The 14,922-nt window shown below is 46.2% G+C and overlaps 1 protein-coding gene across 1 annotated transcript in view; it reads right to left on the bottom strand.

Annotated features, from left to right (window-relative positions):
- The window catches only part of LOC8027314 (E3 ubiquitin-protein ligase UHRF1), a 101,886-nt gene that overhangs the window by 27,096 nt on the left and 59,868 nt on the right, over positions 1-14,922 (bottom strand). The window contains exons 7-10 of the mRNA XM_040222278.3: positions 14,455-14,576; positions 9,997-10,183; positions 5,765-5,996; positions 1,035-1,139 (exon numbers count right to left, since the gene is read on the bottom strand). Coding sequence (XP_040078212.1) covers positions 1,035-1,139; positions 5,765-5,996; positions 9,997-10,183; positions 14,455-14,576 — 646 coding nt within the window. The remainder of the gene's footprint in view (positions 1-1,034; positions 1,140-5,764; positions 5,997-9,996; positions 10,184-14,454; positions 14,577-14,922) is intronic.

The raw sequence follows: 14,922 nt of genomic DNA, 5'->3' as shown, positions 1-14,922 counted from the left end.
ACTTGTGTCGGGCGGCCGCTTGCGCCACGTAACACACGCAAGCTCAATACGGTGCGCTGTTTAGTTTCGGTTTTGAAAGGCGAACGAAGTTGTTTTTTTTTGTTTGTTTTTTTTGGCGCAGGCTTGGCGCAGATTACCCATATTTTGGCAAAATGTAGCAGGATGTAGCAGGGTTAGCCCTTTGGCGCAGTTTGGCGCAATTGGCGCAGCAATCACATCACTGGGTATGTAATTACATGGAGTTCTATGGGAGGCGAACCGGTGGTTTAAAAAAAACTGCGTTATACCCGGTCCTGCACTATAAGCGGTTACGTTGTAAGTGGTCTATAGTGTACTCAAGTTGCGCTGCCAAGCCAAGCCAATCCATCTGCAGCCAACATAGAATTCAAAATGGCCGCTTCTCGGTGGTGTTTCCCGCTGATCGCTCGCAACAATTTTGTCCGAACAATCTAACTTTCGGACTTCAAGCTGTCCGAAACGTTGGTCGTAAATTTACACTACTTCTTCTAAGTCACGGTTTCTTTTTTAGGTTTGAATTATCGAAATCGTCCGAATTATCCGAGTCCGAAAAATCGGTCGGCGACTGTACTCTCTCTTAATAGTCACGCAATTCAAGAAATCTTGAGATATTGAGCCACCATTTTTATTATAAGTTATAATAGTAGAATTCAGTTCATATTGTTTTATATAATATTCCTTTTGTTAAGGGGACACTGCACTCCCCAAAAACATATTTTCGCAAACATAGGGGTTGTGGGGTAAGTGGGAGAAGATAGTGTCTATGACAGGACAAAGAAGAGGGATTTGGAGACATCAGGGCTCTCTGGCTCGAAGCACATTGCCACGAAGCTGCAATACATGCCAAAATGTATGTATAACACGCACCCCTACAGTATGGTATTTGGTAAAATATGATATTTGATAACTTCTCTACATGGACTCGTGAGCTGCACTGCTTTGTCCAGGAATCGAACAAGCCAAACAGAAAGTACGGAGGACAAAGGTCTTCACACAGGGTTCAGGCGGGCACTCACGGCGTCGTCTTCGTAGCCCCCGGAGAGCACGATGGAGTACGCTCCATCGGACTCCCTACCGTGGATGCCGCCAACGGGAGGACGATGACAGCCAGACTCCGACACCTGCACAGTCCAAGCTCCATCGTTGTTGTTTTTTTCCCACATATTTAAGTTCATTAATGCTAAAGAAATGGTAGAGGTTTGAGTACCTTGAATGCATTTTTCTTCAATCCACTTTTTGGCAAAAATCACCTTAATACAACTATTGTTTTAGTATGAAACTATCGAGAGACTTAAAGGGGCGGTGCAACAATTTGCGGACTTTGGCTAATTAATTGCGGGAATTCATCCCGGCCACATATAAAACGAAGGACCGAAAACTATTCTTTCCTGCTTGCCCTAGTTTTCATTAAAAAAAAAACAAAAAAAAATTGGTATCTCTGGCACCCCTCAACTCGACATTGAAGCAGCACCAGCTTCGCCTGTGACGTCATTCGGAGTGGCGTTGGTTTCCGGTAGGGTGCTTCTGGCTTCCGTTTCCCCAGCGCTCGCCGGGCTCGCCGGGCTCGCCGCTCTCCCGCCGATTCCCGACCAACATGGCGGCATGGGCGGATGGCCTGAGCGAGGTCGAGCGCAAGATGCTTGCGTATAGTAAGTCTTGGACTTGTGCGGCGGGCAGTCAACGCGGCAAGCAGTCCAAGTCGAAGTCGAGGTCGAGACACCAGGAACAATAATGATACCACGATACTACGAACCACGACCAACGCACTCCGTCGAGCGAGAGAAAGACAAAACGTTCGGCTTGCTCGTGTAGCCGCCGTAGGCGCCTCGGGCGTTGATGGATGACGGCGACGGCAGGTTTTGTTGACTTGCAGGTAGATGGCGCCACAAATAATTCATACCCTTTTAGCGGCAATATTAGGCTTCTGAAGCGTTTCTGCATGCCTAAACAACAAGATTTTTTTAAACTTAACCTTAAATCAAGCTTACAATTGCCTAACACTATCACTTAAAGGGGCGGTGCAACAATTTGCGGACTTTGGCTAATTAATTGCGGGAATTGATCCCGGCCACATATAAAACGAAGGACCGAAAACTATTCTTTCCTGCTTGCCCTAGTTTTCATTAAAAAAAATAAAAGAAATTGGTATCTCTGGCACCCCTCAACTCAACATTGAAGCGGCACCAGCTTCGCCTGTGACGTCATTCGGAATGGCGTTGGTTTCCGGTTGGGTTCTTCTGGCTTCCGTTTCCCCAGCGCTCGCCGGCTCGCCGCCAAGGAGGATGGAAGGGTAGGAGAGGGCATGACGTCGGCCGCATAGCCTCCACAAGCCATGCTCCCTTGACGCCTCGCCTCTTTCTCATTTTCCTCTTTACTCTCCTCACTTACCATGCCAACGTGACCACATCACGTGACCGTAGCTAGCCTTCGTCTTGCTGTGGGGTACTAGAATACACCACAGTCTAGCCTTCAGTCTGATAAAACCTACCGGACGGAGCGCGCGCAAGCCTGCAAGGAGTCCTTCCAGAATCAACCATCCACCTCACACGTGACATGTCACGCGCACCAATCACCAGAGAGATCTGCGGTCACGCTGGGCACAAAATCGCTTAAACGTTTTATGACTAGGCTTCACCAATATTGCAACATGCCCCCTCCTAGTACTTCTAACCTCCTTGCTCGCCGCTCTCCCGCCGATTCCCGACTAACATGGCGGCATGGGCGGACGCAGGGCGGACGGCCTAAGCGACGTCGAGCGCAAGATGCTTGCGACGCGGCGGGCAGTCGAAGTCGAAGTCGAGGTCGAGACACCAGGAACAATAACGATACCACGATACTACGGACCACGACCAACGCACTCCGTCGAGCGAGGGAAAGACAAAACGTCCGGGTTGCTCGTGTAGCCGCTGTAGGCGCCTCGGGCGTCGACGGATGACGGCGACGGCAAGTTTTGTTGACTTTCGGTAGATGGCGCCACAAATAATTCATACCCTTTTAGCGGCAATATTAGGCTTTTTAAAGCGTTTCTGCATGCCTAAAGAACAAGACTTTTTAAACTTAACCTTAAATCAAGCTTACAATTGCCTAACACTATCACTTACAAAAACCACTCCGAATGACGTCACACCACAGGTTCCATTTGCGGCCACCATGTGGCCGCAGGTTGGGAAAAAAAGTGTTTTTTATTTTACGATTACGCAGCGAAATAAAGGTATTTTGGGGTATGGTGGCACTTTTTCTCTTACTTATGCCGAAGTAAACAATATAAAAAATACAAGCTGCACATTCGTTCAGTGTTAAAATCATTGCACCGCCCCTTTAAAGAACCACTCCGAATGACGTCCCACCACAGGTTCCATTTGCGGCCACCATGTGGCCGCAGGTTGGGAAAAAAAGTGTTTTTTATTTTGCGATTAAGCAGCGAAATTGAGGTATTTTGGGATATGGTGGCACTTTTTCTCTTACTTATGCCGAAGTAAACAATATAAAAAATACAAGCTGCACATTCGTTCAGTGTTAAAATCATTGCGCCGCCCCTTTAAAGGGAAACTGAAGCAGTTCTGTATTTGAGGAAAAACACATAAATCGTCTTCATTTGGCCTCCAGGACCACAAATATTGAGATTGTTTTTTCATTTGGTGCACAAGGGCTGCAGAAATAAATTTTTAAAGTACCGCCGAAGACCCTTTTTTCCGGGGCATGATGTCATACTAGGAGTTTTCGGAATCCCTGCTCTCGAGCAACTTCAGCGCCTGTTAAAGCTATGCACGCGCACTCTGCTATTTTCACAAAGGTCAAAAAGAGACGTCACAACTGGTGTCATTGCGGGAAATATACCTGGCAATGAAGAAAAGAATACCTGGAGAAGGGGAACAAGAGGCACAAAGGTTTGTTGTGCGAGAGCGTTCCTCCAAAGATATAAAAAAGACAAAATTCCGGTATCTTCTCCTCCTCCTCCTCTCCGTGCCCATCCCCCTCTTCCCTTCTTTTTCCAAAAAGGCACCGCCGGCACTCGGGGCTCCTTGTAACAGTAACGTGTCGAATGACACAGGGTAGACCCCCACCTTCTGCCGTGCGCGCATAGCTGCGGGCAGGGCCACATGGCTCACGCTTCTCTCACCCACCACCCTCCCTCTCTACCTCCCCGACGTCCCCCGTCGAGCTTCAGGAGGCGAAGTCAAGCCAGTAAACGTTTTGTAGAAAGTCTAAAGCCTGTGTTGTTCGTTTGTCTTCAATGTCCCTCCTTCGTTATCGTAAACTACAAAAATTGTTATTTTTTTTTTTTTTTTTTTTCATAGCAGTCAAAAGTAAATGTTAGCAATATGGCGATACTTCTTCCAAAACAGGTTTGGGTCCTGAAACACGAACTTAGGAAGTTTGAAAAGAGCGGCTAAACCTAAGTGTTTTGGATAGCTTTACATTGTGTCAAAGTGTTACCAGGCCACAGGGGTGAGCCCGGTGAATGTTGCACCTTTTCGAAATAAAAATCCTAATAGACTGCACCAAATAACAAGAAATTTACCGTATTTGTATAATATAAAACGAGTTTATTTTTCTAAATTACGTGCTCCAAAACACACCTTTACAATATATTCAGAATCGAACTTGGCCACAAGACGCGCGAGTGGGGAAAAAGCTGTTCTTTTAACTGAATGCCCGAAACCAGACGTCCCGTTTTGGCCAGGAAAGTACCGTTTTAAAACAATAAAACAGTGTAAAAAAACTGACGATGGGTCACTTGTCCGACTCCGGAACAATGTGCTCATTGTGACACAATTTCACTTTTGTATCCCCCCCCTTAAATCAAAGTGTCCTGTTTCTACCCCGAGGAATATGGGCACCCTACCGGAGATTGAGTGTGAAAAGATATGGGGGTGCAGGAAGTTATTAGTTACTGCGCCGGCCACATAAAGCAAGGACTAGAGAATGTTGAAAGCATTTTGTCGTTTTCATGTTTCTACAATGCACACGGCCTCAAAAACTCCGGGAGGTGCAGGACACTAGTTAGTCCAAGCCAAGCCAGGCCGAATTGACACAAGCCAAGCCAAAACCGCTGGCCGTGTTTACGCGATCATGAAACAAGTGTTTGTTTATACGGAGGGACAATAGCATGGGCGAGAGCAACGGATTGTGCATCGTCTTCAGAAGTTCTTGTTCTGCCTGCGCATTTTTTTTGTTTCTGCTCGAGTGTTCTGGCATTTCTGCATTGGTGCTTCCGCTTTGTGCACTTGGAAAACCAACTTGCAGACAAGGAGCTCACGTCGAATTAAAAGAAAATATGAGACAAGCATATCTTTTAAAAGGCAAATGCAACAGTGAGAAGGAGCTGGGCAGCAACAATGAGTGTAGTAAGAAAGAACACAATATCTTCCCAATTTTTGTCCCCCTTTTCACTTCTGCTATGCACTCGAGTGTGGTAACTTTATGTTTGCGTCTAATTAGTAATAACTTCTTTTGTTGCGTTGTATTTGTGCCAATACAGTAGTATAAACCTTTCATTCAGAAAAATAAACGTCAGTCAGCAACTTCCTACCATTTTGAGTGTGTGTACATGGGCCACGTAGGACGAAGAGGTTTTTATTTCAGAATCGCTATTCGTGAGCGCCACATTCCACCAATTCTGCTTTGCTGGCATCGCCGGCTTTGCAGACGAAGCCGGAGATGGTGACTCGGGTATACAGGCTTCTCCTCTCCCTCTCACGCGATGGCCTAATTGGGCGTTTAAGGAACAAATAAGTCATCTCGCCTGCAGCCTGAACTTCCAGCAGGAGCCCACGGGGATGTTGGGCAGGGGCCCGTAGTGGTTGGGGGGCACCAGGGTGCATTCCTTGGTGCGCCCCGCACAGGCCATGCCCCGTCCCCAGTCCCTGGCCGCCTTGGGGGCCGCAGACGGCAGCTTGGCCTTGCGCTTCGAGTCCTTCAGCCCCTCCCCGGGCTGCACCACCTCCGACGTGTCGGTCTTGCACTCCGGGCAGAACCTGGGACCCCCAAACTCCCATTTAGACGGGTTTCCCCCGACCGCATTGGCGAGGCCACGCTCCGTTTGCTGCTAAGCCGATGGTGCGGTGGAAGCCACGTGCTCTTTCGTTGCCCGACCCTGCTTTCTGCACGTGGCTATGCGCAGAGAGCACAATCGTGTTGTGCAAGATCGATGGTTAACTGGTTTATGTGGCAGATAGCTTCCACCAGACTGTCAGCACAGTGAATATCCAAGTTTGGCGGAGGAAGCCCATGTAACGCCGCCGATAACGAGAAACAATCACGTTCCATCGTAGGTTCTGCATTCCTCGGTTCAAAGAAAGAATGACAGTAATGTATGAAACATCGAACGATGCATCTAATGATCACCGACTTATTTTCGGTGAAACTGTACCGATATGTCAAGAAGTTGTTCTGGCGTATTCCGAACACATGACGTGGCAATAGCATAAAAAGAACATTTATTTGCAAATTTCCGGGACTCACGCAAGGGTTTGCCCAAGGTACCTAAAGCTTGCTTGACTTTGCTAAACCACGATTTCTTCGTTTTTTTAAATAAGTTTAACTTTTTGTTTTTTTATGGTAAAATAAGTAAATGGTGGAATAGGTAAAATCTTTTTGCTGTAATGAGTTTCTAGGTAATGCTAAGCTAAATATAAGATAACTTAATGTCACAAGTCATTGCCCCCACCACTGCCTGGAATTCATAAAAAAAAAAGGGAAGTGAACAATGTCTCTATGTCCACTAAAAAAACATCCAGACAAAGCTAGAAAACAGTTTTGTGTACACATCTAGCGTGGCTAGAAAGAAGTACAGTCGCCAATCGATGCTTTGGATGGCAGAATTTTGGACATGCTCGATTATCCTGACAATTTTACGGAACCGCCACTCACCCCATAGAGTTAATGTATAACGGCGACTAAAAATCCGGACAATGTACACCTCGTCGCAAAATTTTTCTCACTTTTTAGCGGCGACCATTCTGCCAAAGCGAACCAAATCGCTGCCACATTTTTTTCGGTTTGGACTGCAGCCTCGACACCGCTTTCTATATATGTTTTATGCCAGAAGGCGCTGTCCCCGCGATACAGAAGCTGGACTGATGCTATAATCGAAATCATTGCCTCTTTTTTGGGTTATTGAGGTTGATTTGAGTGGCACTTTTGTTTTGTCCTGTTCATGGAGGGAATGCAGTCGTCTAAAGGTGTGGACACTGTCTGCTGCCATTCTGCACATGTCTCCTGCCAACGTTTCGCAGCGTCAAATTGCGCCGACTGCACGTTCGGCCTCATTATCTGCATGAACGTTCGACTCAGACTTTCGTTTTGCGCTGTGTATCTGGGAAGCCCGTCAAATCCACGGAGAGATTGTGGTCTCTCTGTGGATTTGCCGCTGTTCTTTCATATTTTCGTGTATGCACAATTTGGCCGTCGCTGTCATGACATGCGAGAAGTTCACGAACGTGGACAGTGCACTCCGCGCAGGCCATCATCCAGCCATCCAACGCCGACCGCCAAAACGCAAAACAATGTGATTGCAAAGAGGCGAAAGGCACGTTCAGCAAGCTATAGACCCGTCCCTGCAGCCATTTAGTATATGAAGAGCCAATACAGAAATTTTTTGGTTGAATCCACTTTCTCGGACTGCTCGTTTGTTCTGACTTTTTAAAGATCCCGATCGAATCCAAATAATTGGTCAGTGACTGTACAGTGAACTCAAAACGGTCGCGAAACAATGTTGTACTATCGCACTAAATCTGATGCTTGTGTACACACGATGAACAGCCCCGACACGTTTCGTATTCTCACACTGCCGATAGACTGCCGTAAACCTGAGCCAGCACATATTTGCTAGTGAAGCTGGATGCACATCATGTACACTCATTAAGTCGTTCCCGACACTGCACAGATCGCGCCACTCTGCGCTCGCTCCTTGGGGTTCCATTCCGCAGGTGCCCGCTTGGGTAACTCATTCACCTTATCAGAAATGCATTCAGGGGGGCAACCGAGTAATACCAATAAAGAATCGAGAATTCTAATAATCACGCATACGACATATAAGGGCTCGGGAGTGTGACTGGAAGGGGAAAGGTAACGCCCCATTCGCACGCCCTTATTCCAAAGGCAAGACTGACACCTTGGAAGGAACCCCCCTCTTTCTCCCCTCCTCCCAGCTATTACTCTCGTTATTTAAATTGAAAAAATGAAATTAATGTTTCTCGGCGCGCGGTTCCTTTAAATTACCCGTATTTCGATAAAAAGTAGAAAGTAGAACAGTGAGTGCCACAATACAGTTCAGTGAAAATGCAAGAGTGTTTGGATCACTACACGGGCGACCCGTTCCTCGCAAATCGAGAGTTAATCCAGAACTAATCATCTAGGCGACAAATCCGGGTGCTTTCTAAATCCAGTCTCCACGAAATCGAGTTCCGTCTCCCCAGGATCCCGACGGTTGGTCCCTCCTACGACCAACCGCCGCGACCGTGACGGCATGACACGGTGGTCTCTGTGACGTAGTCCGTAGCCACTCCTGGACCACTTCTAATGCGTGGGCAGTATAGTTAAGCGTGCTAGAGCATGTTGCGCCTTCTCGCGACCACTCACGACGAGAGAACGCCGGGTGGCCCCGGGAGCACTCTCGATCCACGTATATATTTTCATACATACGCATCATTCTTTCAATGTGGGCTTGAAATACTTCCGACAGTGTTACCGAGTGTTTCTCGTCGAGTAGAATTCATCTCCCAAATGCAGCAAAAGTTAGATGGAGGTCAAAGGAATTTCAGGGCAACCCACAGATGGTGCCAGCACGTTCCCGGAGCAGTTACGAGCGAGCGCGACGCACTCAGGCGCACTAAGCACAAATGTATGAATGAGCTTAGATGTCAGATCCAGTAAAAGATGCAGGGTAGAAAATAATAATCAAAATTTAGACCGTAACGTAAATCACAATTTAAATCGGCCCTATTTAACTATCAGGCTCTAAATCAAACCTTTTTCAAAAAAATAACCCAAAAACATTTTGTTTATTTATAGTTTCTCTACTATTATTTCACCATTTCTCTATCTCTACATGCATTTGTTTCTATAGTATTTAAATCAAACTTTCGCTGCGCAAAAAATGACTATAGTGGGCTGAACACGACAAAAAGTGGTGATCTTCTGAGCAAAACAGCGTAATTTTTTCTTCTTCCACGTTCCACTTTATTCTTTGATTATGTAATGTCCCTTTGCAAACAAATCAGAATGCGAAAGAAAAAATAAAAAGTAACTCCTTATGCGAGCTAATCGAAACACGAGAAAAGCAAATAAATGGTGTTAGGTCATAAATGAAGAGGATGGGACAACACTCGTGTAATTCTCCTCTAACACCAAACTTTACCAGCACGTGTCATTTCCAGGAGCACATAAAATGTTTTCACAAACTAAAAAAACTAAGCTGCCTTCGTTTTGGTATGGCGAGGCCTCCATAAATAAAGGCATTAACTAAGCTACGCTTCGAAAGTCCATATTTACAATAATTCTTTCTTCCGCATTGCTTTTAATGATTGGACAAATTGATTAATTAATCTGTTACATTTAGAAATACACATAGTGATAAAGAAACACTTTTTTTGTGGCTACAACAATTTAAATCAAATAAATCTAATTTACTCGCTTAAAAAAAGAAGAGAGATTTCTTTTTTTACTTTTGGTTTACTATTAATTTTGCTTTATGCATCAGAACTGGTCCCAAAGTAGCGACAATGGGCCTCACAGAAGCCAGCGTGTCATGTTGTCCGACGTCGCAATTCTGGCGGTCGATCACAGAAATGCCGGTAAAAAAAGCGAGCAGACGCCTGTCTCGCGTCTGCCTCAGTTCCCATCTCGTGTCTGGTCGGAGAGCAAGATCCGCAGCAGAACGGGCATCCACCTCTGCCGCTGCGCCACCCCGGTGCGTCACATCTAGACGTCTAAGCGCGTCGGTCCAGGACGGGACCCAGGAAACACCCGACCCACCAGGTGTCCTCCTGCGGCAGCTCCTCCAGGGGCGGGTCCAGACAGCCGAGGTGGAAGGCCCTGTCGCACTCGTCACACAGCAGCTGCCTGCTGGGGTCCTCCTTGCCCCCGCACCGGCAGCAGGCGCAGTGGCGGCACTTGCGCTCGGGCCGATCCCCGCAGTGGGTGCAGTCCGGCTGCAGGCGACCTGCCACACGCGCGCGTCCTCGGAGTTGCTGAACGAGCTACGCTCTAGGGCTTCTCAATCTCGAGGAACCCACATCTGCCTTGCACAGTTGATACGGCAACGGTTTTCTTTTTCGGAGTAGGGACGGTCGAAACTCGTGCTCTAGGATAACGACGGTTCGGCCATTTGGGTATGTAGAATCAATGTCGGCAGTTGTCACCAGCTTTTGCAAAATTGCCCGACGGAAGGTGCTAGAAGTGTTCTCCGTCGTCCCGCTTGCTCGAAAGGTTCGCAACACAGTCGCACGACGTCGCATTAATTTACATACCCCGCATGTACCGTTTAAAAGATTGCATTTCACAACTCTAACTGTCGCAAACGATACCTGCACAGCTGCAAGCTTGAGGGTAGCAGCATCCACATACTGCCAAAAAAAAAAATCAGCTGGACGAATGATTGTATTGGCGGCGTCAGACGACAGGGAAATGCCAATACTCAGCGCGTAGCTTTCCAGTGACTCTTGCTAAAGTCATTGATGGGACAACAAGTGCAGGGCACGCACTTTGCAATTCTTCGCCATTCTCGTTGGCTGCGGAGCAAGAATGACGTGCTCGGGACTTGCCATGCCCTGCATTTCTTAAAGCATCGGCAACCGTGGAGAATGTTGTCTGGGGACCGAAACTACCAAGCTTCATTCCAAAACCAAGTCGTGGTACTGCAGTCGACGGCTTCAAAATGGCAGCCCCGTGCAATTTGATTAAATGGGAACACACAGTTAGGCCGGCATTCTCACTTCGCAAGCTAGGTTACAGGTTATCTGATAGAGGAAGATGTCAGCAAAATCCGACCATCCCCTGATTGGCCGTAAATAGGGTTCTGTGATTTCGGAGTTTGTTCTCGTAAAATTCAGGGCGTGCTATTTTAACCCATTCGCTACCAAAGCCAGCGAGTTGCTGGGCTGCATGAATTTGTTGTAAAGAGCCATTCATAGATGGCGCGCTATGTAGACTTGAGGTAGTGTAGTTAGATACATTGGCAACAGATGGCGAGGGTCGTTCTGTTCGCTGTGTTTGTTTGAGCTAGTTCTTTTGCATGTCGTCTTTCCCACTCGATCGCTGCCCGCTTGGAGACGATGGCAGCGTCCAGTGTATGGTGTGGCCTTTGTTACAATGAAATTATAGATATCCTCTTCGACAGTGATGACGACAGGACTTCTGGTGAGGATGGTGAGTTTTCAGAGCGTTCTGTCGATGATGGAAGCGATTCCGACAGCAGTTCTGAGTCCAAATCACGACAAGAGCGCACTGGCTGTGCAACGCCTAAGCGACCAAGGATGAAGTGCTTCGAGATCTTTCACACAAGGAACAATCTGTGAGGGCCTATTGATTTAAAGACTTGAACAAACCACTTAAGTATGTAAATAAACATATTTTCTTGTTTTCTGCAACGAGGTTTACTGTAAAAGTACAAGGAAAACAGTCACGCCTTGTGTGGCCCTGTTTTAGGGGAAATACATGCGGTACGGAAGGCCCGGCAGCTTGCGACACGTGTGGTAGCAAATGGGTTAAGGTAATTTCTTGCCATATGTTCATTTCTGCTAAATTAATGATCCACTGAAATTCAGTTTAATTTTACAACTTCTTGCTTTTCTGAAATTATAAATAACAATAAAAAAAATAATAAGGCCACAATTGTGTGTGTAAATGCAAAGCCCCAACTGTTAAAAAAGAAACTTGGACACTATATCTAGATATGGTTTCCTCCAGCTAGATGTGGCAGTGTGATTGAAGATAACGGTTATATCATCAGACATTGATTATTCAAAACCAACAAGTTTCTGGGAAAGCTTTTCATCTTTCTGAGGTTCTAGGTTCCTTCCATGGAATACCAAAGCCATGTTCCTTTAAAGCTGCTTTGAGGTTCAGAGACCTTGTGGACGACATAAGTTCCATTTTTTCCTGCAGCCGACTTGTCTGCAAAGGAGTCTTGCAGCCTTTAAAAGCCGAGAGAAGCATTTAATCTCAAGACTGTGGTCTCTTGCTTCTCACCAGATCTAGGGCAACCAACATTGCCAGTCATTTGAAGCAGTACTGGCAGCGGAAAAATTGTTTGAATGTGAATTATATGTATTTTCAAAGGAAGAGACAAAGGACAGCGAGTGTGCCATACTGGCTCCGCATGCTTGATCTCCCTTGATTTCTCCTGTGTTTCACGACAATGTGGTATTGTCCGCCATTCTACAGCAATGTCACCAAAGCAAATGTGCCATGCACTAGGATACAGAGTTGGAAAGACTGGAACAAAGAGGTAAGGAAGGTGGTACCGATGCTGGGCAAGGTTTGATTTGATCGAACAGACACTCCCCTCAGATGACATCACTGCTCCAAGTTCATTTGAAAGAAAAAACTGCCCCAATTGCTGTTCATTTCGTGGCACTGAACATGGTTTATGAGTTTCAAATCATTCTTTCACTCTTTTGCAGTTCTAGCAGTTAGAACTGCTAATTTAGTCGACACTGCTAAGAACAAGAAGCACTAGTAGCTAAAACTGCACATTCATATTACATGATAAGCAGTTTCCAGCGGTAAAAAACTGCATTGAAGAAAACGATGAAATATGCTTTAGAAATTCGAGCGGAGTAAGTGTGGAATCTTTTTTAGAGTTACTAGAATGCTATCTTACCTCAACCTTTGTGTCCTTTGGGGATGGCGTTTATGTTCAAAGGCGAGGCATATGTATCGGTTCCCGTGTTGCGCCAGTGCTTTGCGATATATTTTTGGCTGAATGTGATAAGAGAATACGCAATGATATTGAAAAAATGGGGAAGTTCACAATCTGTCGGTATGTCGATGATTTCTTGGTGCTTGCCCCTAAGTCCGTTACTGTTACCATGGACTTAATCAGCGATGTGCTGGAATGTTTTAACTTGAATTCACACGGATTGACGTTCACCCATGAAACTATGACGAGGGGAAGGCTTCAGTTTTTGGATTTGAGCCTCAACTTCGAAGGTGACCATGTTTGTTGGAAATATGAGCCGCGAACTAAGAAAGGGGTTCTGCCCTTCAATTCTGCGCAATCCAAACTCGTAAAAAGGGGAACAGCATTGTGCCTAATGAGAGCCTCCCTTGCAAAATCATGCCACCATGTCGCGGATGAAAGCTTCCTCACGCAGGTGAATCGTCTAAAACGAGGAGGGTACCCCGATCGCTTCTTGGTGGAAGTAGCGGATAACCTTGTTTCCAAGATGAAGAGAAAAGATGATGATCATATTCCTTCCAGACAACTAACAAGACCGGCGGTGATTCCTTATATTCATAACCTTTCGCACAATCTAAAAAAAGTGGCGGCTCATTTTGAAGTGCCAGTGGTGTTTTCAGCGCCGCACAAGCTGTCTCACTTGTGTTCAAAAATAAACAACAAAAAGGGAGAGGGTAAGGTGTGTCAAAAGAAACACGCTAATCAATACGTGGAGTGTGCAACGTCAGTGGTGTATAACATACCATTGAGTTGCGGGAAATCGTATGTCGGCCAAACGGGGCGTTGCATAAATGAAAGGGCCAGAGAACATGCCTGGTCAGTCAAACAGTCCCCGTCGGGCAATCTTGCGGTGCATTGTGATAGGTGCCCATGTGGCCCGGAATTGGAAAAAACAACAGTTCTGGGCAGATACGAAAACAAAACAGCGCGAGAAATACACGAGGCATTCCGCATAAGAGAGCAAGGGGTGAGTCTGTGTATTAGTGCGCCGTCACTGCACTTAACTGATAAAGAGTTTTTCTTTTTAAGCCAACACCCTGATAGACGGTATTAATAGTCAATGTTGTTTTCAATAAACCTTCAGTTGTGAGTGCGCTTCGTCTCTGTCCCCTTCTTCGTCCTTGTTCATTCGGCGCTTTCCATTCAATCATATTACGGAACTGTGCGCTAATATTTGAGACCAGAAAAACAATGTGCAGATGTCACGACTCATTTTTGCTGCCACACAGAGAGTGATGCTAACGAAAACACCGTCACCACTCTCTGGTGGCAACATTGTCAATGCGAGATGACAGCCGAACGCACAACTTGAGAATACCCAGTCACGATTACAGTCCCTTATTAACACACCACAACTCCACTCAAAAAAAGGTCCAGCAGGTGTGAATTATTCCCTGGGCTTTTGGAGTTTGTTCAAGATAATGCTCTGGTAAGCAATAATTTTTTTATGACTGCTAAATTACCACCCACACCAAATTAACAGAAAAGATTGAAGGCAATGCTTCACAGAGAAAGTAGACAAAGGTACTCACGCTTGACGGGCGACTCGGGAAGCTTGTCGCATTCCTCAGAGGTGATGGTAGGATGCCCCTCGATGGCGAAGAGCTCGTCGCAGAACTTTAGGCGACAGTTGTTGAGAGGTGTTCTACTTGCCCTGCATTTATTCCCCGTGTCACGACAGAATGTTGTAAAGGCATTTGTTATTAGCTTTATCGAATGGCATGTGTGTGGCTTAAGAAGAACATTTCCCACAGCAACGCAACAAGAATTTCAGTGCTCGAGCCTGTTGCATCAGCAAATGCACATTTCCAAAGAAAAGATACTGATACTAGCACACTGCAACAAAATATGCACAACTTTGCGCTCACATATTTCCATGTTATGTAGAAGCATTACATGTAGTTAGCCAATGAAGCCTGGTCGGGCAAGTAAAACCACGCTCATAAAATGTTTCCCTCGTATTTTTACCGACGAGTAGGACCACACTCGCACTGATGTAT

Source organism: Ixodes scapularis, unplaced genomic scaffold (genome assembly GCF_016920785.2).
Source record: "Ixodes scapularis isolate PalLabHiFi unplaced genomic scaffold, ASM1692078v2 PGA_scaffold3__209_contigs__length_174095766, whole genome shotgun sequence".
Taxonomy (NCBI): Eukaryota; Metazoa; Arthropoda; class Arachnida; order Ixodida; family Ixodidae; genus Ixodes; species Ixodes scapularis.
This window is presented reverse-complemented; position numbering and strand designations above follow the sequence as displayed.